The sequence below is a fragment of the Nematolebias whitei genome, chromosome 17, assembly GCF_014905685.2.
Source record: "Nematolebias whitei isolate Nwh7 chromosome 17, NemWhi1, whole genome shotgun sequence".
NCBI lineage: Eukaryota > Metazoa > Chordata > Actinopteri > Cyprinodontiformes > Rivulidae > Nematolebias > Nematolebias whitei.
In genome coordinates, this window is record NC_056514.1 from 24,893,864 (window position 1) to 24,907,959 (window position 14,096).

General features: G+C 37.7%; 3 protein-coding genes across 5 annotated transcripts; all 3 read left to right on the plus strand.

Moving 5' to 3' along the window:
* The first annotated feature begins 259 nt into the window (after positions 1–259).
* Positions 260–1,891, plus strand: zgc:56095 (Ferritin, lower subunit-like). 3 transcript variants are annotated; one of them, XM_037690858.1, is made up of 5 exons: positions 260–324; positions 795–898; positions 992–1,138; positions 1,209–1,334; positions 1,430–1,891. In XM_037690858.1, the coding sequence occupies exons 2-5, from the start codon at positions 797–799 to the stop codon at positions 1,577–1,579; spliced, it is 525 nt and encodes a 174-aa protein (XP_037546786.1). In that variant the 5' UTR covers positions 260–324; positions 795–796; the 3' UTR covers positions 1,580–1,891. The 3 variants fall into 3 exon arrangements, with proteins under 3 accessions (XP_037546786.1, XP_037546788.1, XP_037546787.1); XM_037690860.1 differs by having other exon boundaries at positions 291–324; positions 790–898; XM_037690859.1 differs by lacking the exon at positions 260–324 and adding an exon at positions 519–682.
* Positions 1,892–2,366: 475 nt separating this feature from the next.
* On the plus strand, positions 2,367–8,481 carry syt5b (synaptotagmin Vb). The gene is made up of 9 exons (XM_037691396.1): positions 2,367–2,512; positions 3,442–3,660; positions 5,599–5,774; positions 5,851–5,949; positions 6,097–6,264; positions 6,452–6,619; positions 7,069–7,183; positions 7,324–7,457; positions 7,542–8,481. Exons 2-9 carry the CDS (start codon positions 3,447–3,449, stop codon positions 7,749–7,751), a joined length of 1,284 nt encoding a protein of 427 aa, XP_037547324.1. The 5' UTR covers positions 2,367–2,512; positions 3,442–3,446; the 3' UTR covers positions 7,752–8,481.
* Positions 8,482–9,716: 1,235 nt separating this feature from the next.
* On the plus strand, positions 9,717–13,720 carry LOC119423965 (dynein assembly factor 3, axonemal-like). The gene is made up of 11 exons (XM_037691397.1): positions 9,717–9,798; positions 10,447–10,553; positions 10,650–10,743; positions 10,815–10,969; positions 11,124–11,312; positions 12,212–12,334; positions 12,421–12,543; positions 12,682–12,823; positions 13,020–13,134; positions 13,313–13,387; positions 13,585–13,720. Exons 1-11 carry the CDS (start codon positions 9,717–9,719, stop codon positions 13,718–13,720), a joined length of 1,341 nt encoding a protein of 446 aa, XP_037547325.1.
* The last annotated feature ends 376 nt before the right edge of the window (positions 13,721–14,096 follow it).

Here is a 14,096-nt window from a genome sequence, read left to right on the forward strand (position 1 = left end):
TAAACAGTAGTATGAGTATAAACAGTAGTGCAAATGTAAACAGTAGTATGAGTATAAACTTTGTGATTGTATCTATGAACAGTGCTATATAAATAAATGTTACTTACTGAACTGTTTGAATAGATGAGTTTCATGGCAGACATTAACCTAAGAGCTGAACATTTGGGTGCAGACCTGATGGACACACCTGTGCTTGTGCTGGTCTGATGGTCCAGTAGAGGGCAGTAATGATCCGCTGTAGCGCCTAATTAACCTCGGGCTTTAAAAGGAGAAGAAGAAGGGTTGTTTTTGTCTGTTGTGACTGTGAGCACTGCTTGGCAGCAAGTAAGTACTTGTACTTTTAAAGTGGACTTGGTTCTGTTTTTGATGTGTTTTTCAGTGAACATTGCAGGCTAAATGAAAATGCAAGGTTAATTGCTCAGTTCGTAAACTTTAAATGGTAACTTAGTGTGTCAGCATGCAGTTCGAGCTAACACTGTGCTAATGTTAGCCTAGTCCCAGGCTGTAATGTTGTCTGGACTTATCACGTCTGCACACATGACGACAGTGGGTGGGCTGGTGCCACTGAGCTCTTAAATATCTGCTGTTGAAGCTGCAAACACGTGCAGAACTTTATCACTGGCGGACTTCAGACACAGACAGACCAAAATCGTTTAGTCAATCAAGTAACTCCAGAGAAGAGGTAGGAAACGCTGACTTGTTACTAAATGGGATGCCATATAGGAGACTTGTCTAAACTAAACCCACATGTAGTTTCCTTAACAGCAGGCGTATTCACTTTGTTTGTTGTTCAGAGATGCAGTCTTTGGTGAAACAAAACTTTCATGCAGAGACTGAAGGAGATGTCAACAAGCTTGTTAATCTGAAGCTCAACGCGTCCTACACCTACCTTGCTGTGGTAAGTTTTTTTTAATTGAAAAATGGTACAGTTGCAGCTATCGTGTATTTTTCTTTTTCTGCTCTGTAATAAATCTTTGCCCTCATGTTTTAGGGCATGTATTTTGACAGGGACGACGTTGCTTTGCCCCACTTTTCTCGCTTTTTCTTGGAACGCTCTGAGAAGGAGCAGGAACAGGCTGAGAAGCTGCTGGCGTATCAGAACAGGAGAGGGGGCCGCATCTTGCTTCAGAATATTACTGTAAGTCTCAAATCGCCTGAATGCAATTACTGGTATTTATTGTAAATTGTTGCTCAAAATGTAATTCTAGAAGCCAAGCAGGGAGGACTGGAAATGTGGCCTGGATGCAATGAATTTTTCCCTGGAATACCAGAAGTTCTTGAACACGTGCATCCTTGATGTGCACCGCAGAGCTGACAACCAAAAGGACCCGCACGTAATTTTATTTTTATTTTTTTTATGTAGTACAAACTTTTTTTGTATTATGTAGATCACATGACTTGATGCGTGTTAATACTTATTTCTCTCTAGCTGTGCAACTTCCTCGAGGAGGACCTCCTTGTCGACAGCCACGACACCATCAAGAAACTGGGTGACTACATCGGCAGTCTGTCCCGCCTTTCTGAGCCCGGGACAAACGCGTCCATGGGGGAATACCTGTTTGACAGACATACTCTGTAAACCCTCAAAGATGCAGAGACAACGGATGACTATGCATTTGTTTAAAATTTGTAGTTTACTCAAATGTTACAAAAAAATAAACTGCCTCAAATTTTGTATGAAAAACAAATTGGAACATGTTCTCATTAAGGTCTCCTAAGCTGTTAACTGTGAAGTGAATAACCTGTTTACATAAACGTCATGTGTCAATACATTCCAGTGTCATGTTTCAACTGAGCAAAGCTGTTAAAATAAATGAATAAATTTGGAAATGGTGCCACAACTGTTGCATTTATATATTAAAAAAATAAAAAATTTCCCCCAGTTTCAAAATTTTGACATTTCTTTGCTACTTTACAAATATGTCAAAACGTGAGCCTGTAGTTTCTGGTGATTAAATAAATGCAAGTGAAACCAGTACACAGCTGTGACTTGCATTAAATCCTGAAGACCCATTTTCTCCAGTGTCCTGAAGCTGCATGTTTTTCCCTGATGCCTCCAGATGTTTAAAAACGATAATTGAAGATTACTGTGCAGAGCTGTGGTACTGTGTAAAATTGCTGCAGGATTGAGTTACTAGTCAGTACAGCTATGAAGGGATTAGTAACTAGAGGACTACAATCTGTTCTATCTGAACACTATGAATATCGGTTATCTTGAAGTGCCTTGAACTTCATTCAAATTTATAACATGCGACAAGTTGGAGCAAATTTTGTCGTAATTTTCCTTCAGTAAAATGTTTTCAGCCCTCCAATATCAGAGGGGGTGGGGGGGGGATTAAACGATAACTGCTCCAGTGATTTGCCAGCACTTTGATGGACAGGGTTTCAGGACGGCTGCCAGTCAGACGGCAGCGTACCGAAGTGCTGAAGGTGTGAGCGCTGAGCCAAGAAACTAACACTAAAAAGGCCCTCGGCTCTTCGTTAGAAGGGAATTAAGGAAACTCATCAACAGGTAGGCTGAATATCAAGTGTGAATGCAAACTTTCAAAACATTTTGAATTGAACATTGTACTACACGTCTGCTCAAACCCTTAACTGTGATTTTTTTAAAATAAATTGTTTTTAATGTGAATTTTATCTTTTGCTTCTGATTTTTTTTTAGTTTGACAGGACTATCTTGTCATTTCACCACTATAAATCTGTTAAATTTAATGACAAACTAAATTGTGAATTTAAGTGACTTAAAAATTCAATTTTTCATAGAGTGAAACTTTGATTTTAATTTGAATATGTGGTTATTTAGAAAACTTTTTTCCTTTTTTTTAACTCGTTTAAATTTAAACAAGTAACTGGACTTTTTTTCCGTTAGTCTTAAATAGTTAAATTCTCACCCAAGAAGCCATTTTATGGCAAGTCAATTTATCTAATTTTAAACTGAGAATCTACACAAACATTCTGGATGTTTACCTTGGCATTTCTTTACCAAGTCCACAATAAACATGCATCATTACAGAAACCTTTTTGAGAAGGATTGACAGGGTGAAAAAAATGTGACTGCAGAATATTAAAAGGAAGAAACCAACTTATTTTTAAAAAGCTGAGATTCTGGATTAACACTGCAGAGCCAGAGTTTAATCCAGTCTGTAGCAGAGACCATGATGAGAGAAAAATGGGGCTGAGGTGAACGTGGGAGAGAAGGCATGGGTTAAGGGATGGAGGAGATAGCAGAGAGTATGAGCATAACAGAGGGATTAAGGTCAGCCATGTTGAGCATCTGGCTTAGAGATGTCCTACGCTCTTGCACTGTACAGCAACACATGATCAGAGGGATTACACAGCATACAAGTAAAGATGTGTTGTCACTCCCTGAATGAGCCAACTAGACAGTGAGCATTAACAGTCTGACACAAGATGGCTGAACTGGTTCTGCTGTTTTGACAGCTGCAATGAGGCTGGTCAGTGGTGGGGTCCGACTTCGAAGGACTGCTGAACCGTCCGAACCTGAATCTGAAGAAACGACGGAGTCTGTTCATCATGAGCACACTCATGAGCACACTCATTCAGAGCACCACCATGAGCACTCACATACAGAACACCACCCAGGCCACGACTACGACCACATGAAGGAGAAGTTCATGAATGAACTGGACCATCTGCCAAGTAAGATATTTGTAGATTCTGCAACAATCATATAGGTATTTGTTGAAATAAACTGTTTACATCATGATACATAAATATCACATATATTACATATAAATATCATCACAATCAATTTTATTACATATTATATATATATATATATATATATATATATATATATATATGTGTGTGTGTGTGTGTGTGTGTGTGTGTGTGTGTGTGTGTGTGTGTGTGTGTGTGTGTGTGTGTGTGTGTGTGTAAAAGGGAGTGAAATTTTCCTCAACTGATATTTATATTTTGAACTAGGGCTGCACAATTAATCACAGATTTACTGTCATTGCTGTATCAGAGAGCACACCACCAATGCTGCTTGGACTGCAATAAATCATAGATCATTTCAATTCTTGTACTATATTCATGTCCAGCAGGGTAATGTTATTTTTGGTCAATCAGACTCAAAGTGCCCTTCATTCCCATGCCTGGTTTAGATTATAGTGATGACAGAAGAGAAAGGAGCAAGGAAAATAAGAGTTTATTTAATTTTCATCGCAATAATAAACAATAATATTGGATATAACAAGATTTTCTACTATAACGCAGCTCTATTTTGAAAATATATACCCATAGTTTTCAAACTATGGTACAATTACCACTGGTGGTACTCAGCAATCTTTTGGTTGTACTCAAAAGAACCTTTGGTATCAATTATTTAAAACGCAAATAACATAATTATCATAAATTGAATTGAGATGTAAAGCTAAAAAGCAGACAGAATCAGGCCAATGACCAAAACAATTAGGAGTACTGAGTCAAAAACAAGGACCATGTCTACCCTTCTCCTTTCTTTAAATTAGGAATTGAAACGCTGTTTTTATAAATCATTACAACTTAGCAATCCAAATGTTTTCAGGTTTGTGGTTTGAATTTTGGAACACATTCTTAGTGATGGACCTCAGGTTCTTTGGGTATTTTATCCACTAGACATTGTCACCCAAGGTTGATGCAGCTGAGGCTGATCAGGCCTCCTTGTGTGTTAGAAAGGTTTTATTGTCATTTCTTCTACATCCAAGTACATATTGAAATGAAACAGCATTCCTCCAGGATCACGGTGCAACACAGAACATAATGTGCAAAAAATACAACGCACAGTGCAGATACATGACAGTACAATAGATACAAACAGACCTATAATAAATGCAAAAAGACATGTAATCTTAGTGTCACTTAGCAAGTTGGGTTTGTTGAAGGGTTAAGCTTAAAATATAGATTTTTGATTTTCAGGTTAGTTAGACGTTCAGGTAGATTAGTAGATTCTAGTAATGGGGTTAGAGAGCTTTGTATTTTCAAATGTGGCGCTCATTCTGAAAAGTTTGAGAACCACTGATAAATAAAAAAAAAAAAAAACAATAATTTTACAGGCATGTATTTTTTGTGTGTTTATATGAACCACTTCACTCAAAAAAACTATAACAGAAAGAAAAAAAGTGTATAATAACCAGTTTTGTAGACATGAAAAGCTGATAACGACAGACGTGAAGCACTTAATGATGAACCTCTGCTCTGCTGAGACATTGCTGGTAGCTGTGGTTATACTGGGCCACTCCCAGTTAGAAGAGTGTTATTATCTGATTGTGGAGATGGGTGTTAACAGGCCAGACACGTGCTCAGCAAACTGTCCAAGATAAGTGGCTGCTTCTAACATTTAGAAGTTGAACTGGAAGTTTCCAGTAAACAGTTTTATTACCATTAAATATTTAGAAATGATCCATTATGCCTTTTCAAAATCCCCAAATTTTAAAAACAAGGCAACTGGACTTCTTTTGTTTGCTGAAAACATTAACTTTTAATCCAAGAAGCAAACTTAGTGATTAACTGCTTACTCCTTTCTGACATGATGATGTTACTCCCATTATACTGTAAAGTATGTTTTGTGTGTACTAATACACATCTCCTTTGCAGTTCCCATGTGGGCAGTGGGAGCCATTGTTGTGTTGGTGCTGCTTTTAGTGGCGTGCTTTATCTTCTGCGTTTTCAAGAAATGTTTTGGGAAAAAGAAAAAGCCCAAAAAAGTGAGGGAAAGAAAGGCAGGCCGACGCAGAAAAGAAAAAGAAGGTGAAGGAGAGATTGGAGAGAAGGTGAGCTGTTGCCTACGGTCTTACCTGATCAAGACCTTTATGATGAGTTTTCAGTGTAAGACACTTGTTCTTGTAGGAGGGGGAGGTGAAAAAGGAAGGGCAGCAGGAGGAGAAGGAACAGGAGAAGTTGGGTAGACTGGAGTTCTCTTTGGACTACAGCTTCACCGATTCCCAGGTCAGTCCTGCACAAAAACAAAAACTATTTCATCAAAGGCATTTGTATCAATCATGAAAATATACAGTAGGCACGTCTAAGAGTATAAAACAAACTTCCACTTTTATTTTCCTTTTATTTACCTGCCACTTTCTCTTTCTTCTGAAGCTCATTGTGGGCATCCTTCAGGCTCAGGACCTTGCTGCTATGGACATGGGGGGAACTTCAGATCCCTACGTCAAAGTTTTTCTGTTGCCGGACAAAAAAAAGAAATTTGAGACCAAGGTTCAACGCAAAAACCTGTGCCCTGTTTTCAACGAGACGTTCTTCTTCAAGGTGCCTCATGTCTGAAAGATCGTTGTCCTCTTGCTGTCCATTTTTGTCTTTATGTCACAGCTTGTGCTGGTGTAGTTGTTTACAGTACTTACTGTTCTTTACAGTATACATAATTTATTTGCATGTAATCAAAACTATTCTCTTTTCCTTTTTTACATCTGAATGCAGCAATAACTTATCTTTTCAGATTCCATATGCAGAGTTGGGTGGAAAGACTTTGGTGCTGCAGGTTTTTGACTTTGATCGTTTCTCCAAGCACGACATGATCGGCGACATAAAGATTCCCATGAACAGTGTTGATCTGGGCCAGCCAATGCAGCAATGGAGGGACTTAGAAAGTAGTGAGAAGGAAGAGGTAAGGTTTACTGTCTCTGCTTGAACATTATTGTAAAGTTTAGATAAAATTTTTGCTCAGAGGAAATTATTCTTATTAGATGAAAGTTTAAAGTTTACTAAATAACAAACCCTGGTATTGTTGGTAAAAGTGAAAACAATATTCAACATTTATATAAATGCCTCTATTTATCCATCCATTATTTTGACTGGCTTCTTCTTTATGCGTCACGAGGGTCACTGGTGCCTATCTCCAGCAGTCACTGTGTTAGGGGGAGTGTGTGTGTGTGTGTGTGTGGGGGGGGGGGGGGGCGCATACCCTGGACAGGTCACAAGTCCATCACAGGGACACTTAGAGATAAAAGAGACAAACATTTACTCTCTTACTCACACCTTGGTCCATAAAGGTCTCCTCAGTTTAAATTTAAATCAGTTAGCAACAAAAAGTGTTCACAAAATTTTTCTTTGCAGGAAAAATTGGGAGATGTTTGCATTTCCCTACGCTACGTTCCCACTGCTGGAAAGCTGACAGTTAACATCATGGAGGCAAAAAATCTTAAGAAAATGGATGTTGGTGGCTTATCGGGTAATCAGGCTCATGCACTATCAATAATCTGTCTCATACTTTTTTGCTTAATAAAAAAAATTAAAAAACACAACTGAAACCTTAAAAGGGAATTGGAAAAAACAAAAACAAATCAAATTTACCTTATTCTCGTATTTCAGACCCATATGTGAAAATTGTTCTGCAACAAAATGGGAAGCGGATTAAGAAGAAGAAGACGACAGTCAAGAAAAACACACTCAATCCTTACTTTAATGAGAGCTTCAGCTTTGAAGTCCCCTTTGAACAAATACAGGTAAGTTTTACATGTACCAAAAAATAAACACATTTTTATGTGTCAAGGAACATGACTTGAAGGTGTTGTGATTTTGCTTTCCAGAAAGTACAGGTTGTCATCACAGTGTACGACTACGACAAACTTGGGAGCAATGACCCCATTGGAAAGACCTTTATGGGGTATGGAGCTACAGGGGTAGGCCTGCGCCACTGGTCTGACATGCTTGCAAATCCTAGACGTCCAGTAGCTCAGTGGCACACTCTCATGCCAGAGGAGGAGGTTGATGCAGCCCTCAAAGCAAAGCCTCGTTAAGAGTCGCACTTCACAGACAAATTAAATGCTGCTCAGAAATTATTTGTTGTTAAACGGAATAATTGTATTGTATATTTTCATTTATATATAAAACCATAAATAAAACTGCTTGTACTTGTTGTTTTCTCAGTATTTATATTGTAAGTAACACAATTTGGATGTAGGCACTGTCATGTTAAGGACTTGTTTTGTCAGAACAGAACTGTTTCTAGTACAGTTTATGATTACAGTTATTATTATTTACAATAGTCTATATTTTGTGTGCATTTGTGCCTGTGTAACATACAGAAAAAAAATGGCTGTGTATCTCCTATTTCTTATCCAGCACACACTATAAACCATCACGCTTCTGGATTTACATACTTGGAAAACAATCATTTGTTAATGTGCATTCTCCGTTTTAAACTCCTTGTGTATAAAGTATTGATTCATAGATTTACTCCACTGTCATATATTTGCTGGCTCTCGTAATGTCAGGCTTGTGCCTGTTTCGTAACTTTCATTTTGACGTGAAAAAGTAAGGAAAGTACAGATTTTATTAACAAGGACTGCATTCTTTTAACTGTGTAAACTGGTTGTTAATAAAAATGCTAATCAGCAGAACATCTAAATGTAACACAGCCCTCATAAATATAACTGGTTTCCCAACTCTTAAAAGACTAAATGTGAGCCTATGTTGTTTGGTTTGTGGTGATTTTTGTGACAGTGTTGTCCTATGCAAATAAACTTATAAAAGACAGTTTCACATTACTGCCTTCTTTACATTTATATGTTAAGTTAAATATAACGTGAAACACGTTTCTATTTATTATTTTTGGTTCTTATTTTTCCTCCTTAATCTTTTTTTCATTATTCACATATGTACTTCAAACAGGTAAGTAAAAAGGCATGTTAAAACTTTCAAGAAACCAAAAATGAGAATATTGTAACACTTAAGAAGAAAATAAAAGCATAATTTGATATAATGTAGCTGTCCTTACAATGTTGTAAAGATATTGAGATTTTCCTTAGGAGTGACAAAGATGGTTAAGATTAGGAATGAGATTATCAGAGGTACAGCACAGGTTGAACAACTAGGAGATAAAGTTAGAGGCCAGACTGAGATGGTTTGAACATGTTCAGAGGAGGGACAGTGGGTATATTGGTATGTTAGGAGAAAGACAAAGAGGAAGGCCAAAGAGGAGATGCAGTTAGAGAGGACACGGAGGTAGCTGGAGTGAGGACAGAGGATGCAGAGGACAGAGTGAGATGGACGAGGATGACTCGCTGTGGCGACCCCTGAAGAGGGAAAAGCCTAAAGAAGAGTATAAAGAAATTAAAAAAAGTGTCTTTTAGGTTTGTCAAACCTTGGAGTGTTCCAAAGTACAGCTTTGCTTTAATATTTGATGGTTTCTTATTAGACAATTAAGATTTATGGGAACAGATTTTCAAAAAACAGAATCAAAAGCTCTTTTTTTTTATCCCACAACTTTTCCCTGTAACCTTATTTTGGTTTCACATAATGGTTTAAATAAAGGTTAAAATTCAATCCAAAAGAAATCCACGTAAATAAATACATAACACGCAACAAATTTAACCAATTTCCGGTGTGGTTGATTGCGCATGTCTAAAAAAACACTGTGTTGCCTAGCAACAGAACTCAAACTTTCTGGCCGGGACGTTTCCAGTGAACTTTTCTTGGTTGTTCTTGTGGGGTAATTTTTTTTTATACCTTACCTAGAATAATAATTAAAAAAATTAAAAAAAATAGTTAAAGTTCAAGATAAATTATCGTTTTAGCATTGCTAACTCTGACATCTGCTAGCTATCAACTTAATGCTATAAGCTAGCTTAATTGTTTATTATTGGGCTACTAGCGTTCACCAACCTTTATTGTATGATGAGCTGTTGTCGATGTTTTTCTTTCTCGTCATGATTTAAAAACTATAACTTTGTTTAACCTCTCTTCAGTCGATATTTATTAGGATGAGTGCTGGACGTGCGTCAGAGGGTGCAGGTTGCGTTACCTGGTGGGGATTTAGTCCAGCCCAAAATCTGCTCAGTCTGGGTAAGACTCTCGCGTGCGCCAGGTAGCTGCACATGTGCAATCACGTTGACCATAATTAGCCCACTCTCAGTTGTGCTTTATTTTAATTATATGTTATTTTGTATTTTTATTACACAGCTCTTTTCTTCTTTTTGTAGTTTAAATCACAGTAAAGGTCGTTGGGCCTAATTCTAAATTAATATAATGCTCAAAAATGACGTACTGTGATTTTTATTGTGGATAATATAATGTCAGCAATGAATTAACTGTCACTAAATAGTAATTATTAACACACCCCAAAATGTAGCTGCTTTTCTTGCTGATTCATATAAAACACAATTATTACACACTGCACTGAATTATTATTATCAAATAACATACTATAAGAAATGTTAAGGATTTGCAGCTCTAAATAGGCATTGATAACTGGTTGTACCATTTGATACCAAAAATCAATATTTTGCTTTTCATTTATATTTAAATACAGGGTTTTTTTTATAGTAGGGGAAGAAAAGTTGTAACTTGTTTTGTGCTGAAACAATAAAATAACCAAACTGTAAATTGGATAAAAATATAAACTGTATGTTTAAAATGAATCAATTAAGGTTTGCATACACTGCAATCAAAATTAATTTATAATACTATTCGTATATGTCTATCTGTGTTTAGGTCCCGTGAGGTTTGAGGGAGAAATCAACGTTTTACTGATTGGCAGTGCAGATCCAAGACACATTTTAAAGACTATTGCTGGTTTGCACGACAAACAAAGTCTTCATGTGAGCCCTAATCTCCTAAACTGACCTGATACTGTTTAGACCTCAGGAGTAGCATTTTTATAAGTCGCAGATCTTCTCTCTTCTGCTTTACTGCAGGTATGGGTGATAGAAAACAGCATGGAGGTGGTGGCTAGGCAGCTGCTGCTGCTCTACTTAGCTCTTGTGAACCACAAAATTATGGGAATAAATGGTGGGTGGAATTTTAACAAGTTAACAATTATATAAAGGCCAGATGTGTCAGAAATATCTTTTTTATTTCAGAGAAGACAGAAGTGTTTCTGGAGGTCTTTGGAAACGGTGAAATCCGGAGTCAGACAGAAGAAACTCTGCAGCGAGCTGCATCACAGCTCTCTCTGTCTGTTACTGAAACACTGGAGGCTGCCACGCATGCCTGTCTGAACACCACTCTTCTCAAGGTGAAACATCAGTCTGCTCTGTGTTCGTCCATACAGTCGAGGCCTGCTCATTCAAACCCATATAAAACGAAACTGGAGATAACACTGTAAACAATGAAATTCTGCTTTCCATAAGATAAAGTGTGATGATTTCATCCTCTGAGTGTTTTGACAGTTCAAGGAGCGAGATGAACTTGTTCGTATATTCAACTTGTGGATCCAGTCTTCTTCTTGTAAGCATCCTCCTCCCATCAGGATGTCCAAAGTGTGGGATTATCGCGTCAGGCAGCATCTCGGTACTCGTTATGACTCCAGGAAGGGCTGCTTTGACTGGGATCTTACAATGAAGCTGCATAATAAAGGGGTAATTGAGAATTTTCTTGTAGTTTTATTTTATTTTTTTTACCAAAACACTAAGGTGCCATTTTCAGCATTATAAGATAACTAGAGATTAATATTTATCAGTAAAATCGGACATTCACTGTCAATGTTGCCTTAAAGCAGGAGTGTCAAACTCATTTCCACCGAGGGCCACATCAGCATAATGGTTGCCCTCAAAGGGCCTGATGTAACTGTTAGACAGTATAAATGTAGATCAATGTAACTAAATGTAATGCAAAATAAATGCAACTATTCCTTAATGTTAAATAAATAAATCAATGATCAAACGTTCCAAGTGAATAAGGAAAAAATAACAAGTTATGACATCAACTTTGTTCAAAACTTTTTGTCATAGTTAAGAGGGGCAGAATAACGGTCCAACCAACAATTGTGAGCTGCTAACAACATGTGACAGGTGCAGCCTTTTACAAAAAAATAAATGGCTGCACACAGCCTTGCAAGGGTCATACATCCAACTTATGAGAGATGGTATTATTATAGAAAACATTTAACTGCATAAACACATAAACCTGCAATCCCATCCCAAATACATTGCTGCAAATTTAACGTAATACTGTATAATAAAGGACATTTAATAAACTCAAAATAACAACATTATGGTTGAAGGCTCACTTTGACATACTCAGCACTGCATTTGGTGTCAAAATGCTGTTACTCCTTGAGTAACATAATCAGCATGCATTATGGGAAATATAGTTTGTTGTCAGTGCGCCCTTTTGACTTATTTATTATATGACCAGCAGAACTTTGAAGCTCTTGCGGGCCACATGAAATGACATGGTGGGCCACATCTGGCCCACAGGCCTTGAGTTTGACATGTATGCCTTAAAGGATAAACCTTTTTTCTTTGCATGCCTGCAGTGTGGAGTCATTAACAAACAGCAATATGTGCGATGGAGAGAGCAGGGACTGGCGTTTGAAATGAGGGAAGGTGTCTACCAAATAACCAATCCAACTTTGCTTTCTTCAAGAGTGTTTAATCAGGTAAGTTGTTGGTTTTGCTGCACTAAATGTAAATTATTCAGTGTAAAGGATTTTTTTTTTATATATGTGTATGTGTGTTTTGGCAGAAAGGAGAAAAAGTTGCAGTTAGAGGATACTGGGGCGACATTGTTTCCAGTCCTTATCTCTCTTTTGGCATTGAAACAGAGGACAAGAACCTGCTGAAGAAACAGAACGAGCAATACATCAAGGTTACACAGTAATGACATATGCTTCACCGTGGAGTTTCCTATTTTATTTTCATCATTCAGTTGAAAGATAAGTTGCGTGTGAATATATTGGTGCCTGTTTTTTTTTTTTTTCATCCTTTCCTCTCTTTCCATCCGCAGACGGCTCAGGATATCTCTTTTGCAAACGTCCAAGGATTGTTTCAGTTCCTGTCCAGTAGACGGGGCTGCCTCCCCGCTTCTCAGTTCGACTCGGAGGCAGAGGTGTCCACACAGACGGAGCAGAAATCTGTCAGCTTTAATGGTAAAACACGTTAACGTTTAAGAGCTCTCCTCCAAGTTAAAACCAAAATAGCATCATCTACAAATAAGTCACAGTGAAGGCGGTTTGTTGCATCATTTCTTGAGTCGGCATCTTTTAAAATCACTTTACAGCCGTGTGACGCTATAAAATAATTAAGTACATAGTTTGAACACTGAATGGTTTCAATTCCTTCCAGATGTGATGCACCTGGATGGGGTCTCTGTAACTTTCCTTCCTTTGGACTCGCTTCACAAACTACCAGAGAAACAGAAATACTCCCACTTCTTCCACATTATTCACTTCTCTGCCAAGTAAGTCCTTTTTTTTTCCAGTTACCATCAGTATCACTTTCTTAAATGTAAATACTGAACTTAAAATACATGGGAGGGGAGTTACCCTCCTTCCTGTCACCTGGGCTACTGAAAAGAGATATTAATATGCGAGCACGTTTCATTTCTGTGTTTCTGACTCCCTCTGTCTGCTGTGAAGCTGCGTGCACCAGTTGTGCCCCGTGATGAGACAGATTGCAGCACCAGACGCTGTGCTTGTCGTCGAGTCGGCCAAGTGAGGGTTTTTATAGTAACATGGCTTGTTACCGTGACAACCATACAGCCACAAATTGTACTGTGTGGTTGCTCTGCGCTCATCAGATAATTAAATGTGCATCATTCCCCAGATTTAACCGCACAATATGTAATTTAATTACGTTTGTGATGGGAGTGGTTCAGCCTTATCACTGACGTAACATTTGTGTGTTTCAGGTACATTTTGGATTTCAACAAAGAGCAAGAAGCAGGCTTTGGGAAGAAAATGGCAAGCATGGCTGTCGAGGCTGGATTTGAACCCTGGCATGAGAACAGTGATGATGTCCATGCAGTTTACAGACAGCAGAACTGAAGATGGTTTATTTTACCACAGCTCTTCACTTTTTTCCTTTTGTGAGCGGTTAGATAAACACATCAGAACAAGCTAATGTTTTTTTTAGCTGTTTTTTTTTTTTTGATAATTAAAAAAAAAAAAGCTTTAGATATGTCAGAGATAACATATTTCAAAAGTGGTTTATACGCAGTATCCATTTTTAGAAGATTTACTTGAGGAAAGAGCGTAATGTGCAGAGAGAATTTATTGTTTTTCTTTCATCAAAAAAAGTCAGTCAGTGAAATGTCTATTTAAACCACTCTGGTTAAATTTCCAGTGATTTTATTATTGCATGCATTTTACTAACCACTAGCAAATCTAAGTAATGGCAACATAAATCTAGCTGTGGTCGAGT

What these genes read in the sequence shown, in the direction of transcription:
- zgc:56095 (XM_037690858.1), top strand. Translation starts at nt 797, where the DNA reads ATGCAGTCTTTGGTGAAACAAAACTTTCATGCAGAGACTGAAGGAGAT. An exon ending in CCTACACCTACCTTGCTGTG is followed by an intron (nt 899 to 991) that starts GTAAGTTTTTTT and finishes CTCATGTTTTAG; the next exon opens with GGCATGTATTTTGACAGGGA. An exon ending in TCTTGCTTCAGAATATTACT is followed by an intron (nt 1,139 to 1,208) that starts GTAAGTCTCAAA and finishes ATGTAATTCTAG; the next exon opens with AAGCCAAGCAGGGAGGACTG.
- syt5b (XM_037691396.1), top strand. Translation starts at nt 3,447, where the DNA reads ATGAGGCTGGTCAGTGGTGGGGTCCGACTTCGAAGGACTGCTGAACCG. An exon ending in AAGGAGAGATTGGAGAGAAG is followed by an intron (nt 5,775 to 5,850) that starts GTGAGCTGTTGC and finishes TTGTTCTTGTAG; the next exon opens with GAGGGGGAGGTGAAAAAGGA. An exon ending in AAAGTAGTGAGAAGGAAGAG is followed by an intron (nt 6,620 to 7,068) that starts GTAAGGTTTACT and finishes TTTTCTTTGCAG; the next exon opens with GAAAAATTGGGAGATGTTTG.
- LOC119423965 (XM_037691397.1), top strand. Translation starts at nt 9,717, where the DNA reads ATGAGTGCTGGACGTGCGTCAGAGGGTGCAGGTTGCGTTACCTGGTGG. An exon ending in GAAATCTGTCAGCTTTAATG is followed by an intron (nt 12,824 to 13,019) that starts GTAAAACACGTT and finishes AATTCCTTCCAG; the next exon opens with ATGTGATGCACCTGGATGGG. An exon ending in ATTATTCACTTCTCTGCCAA is followed by an intron (nt 13,135 to 13,312) that starts GTAAGTCCTTTT and finishes TCTGCTGTGAAG; the next exon opens with CTGCGTGCACCAGTTGTGCC.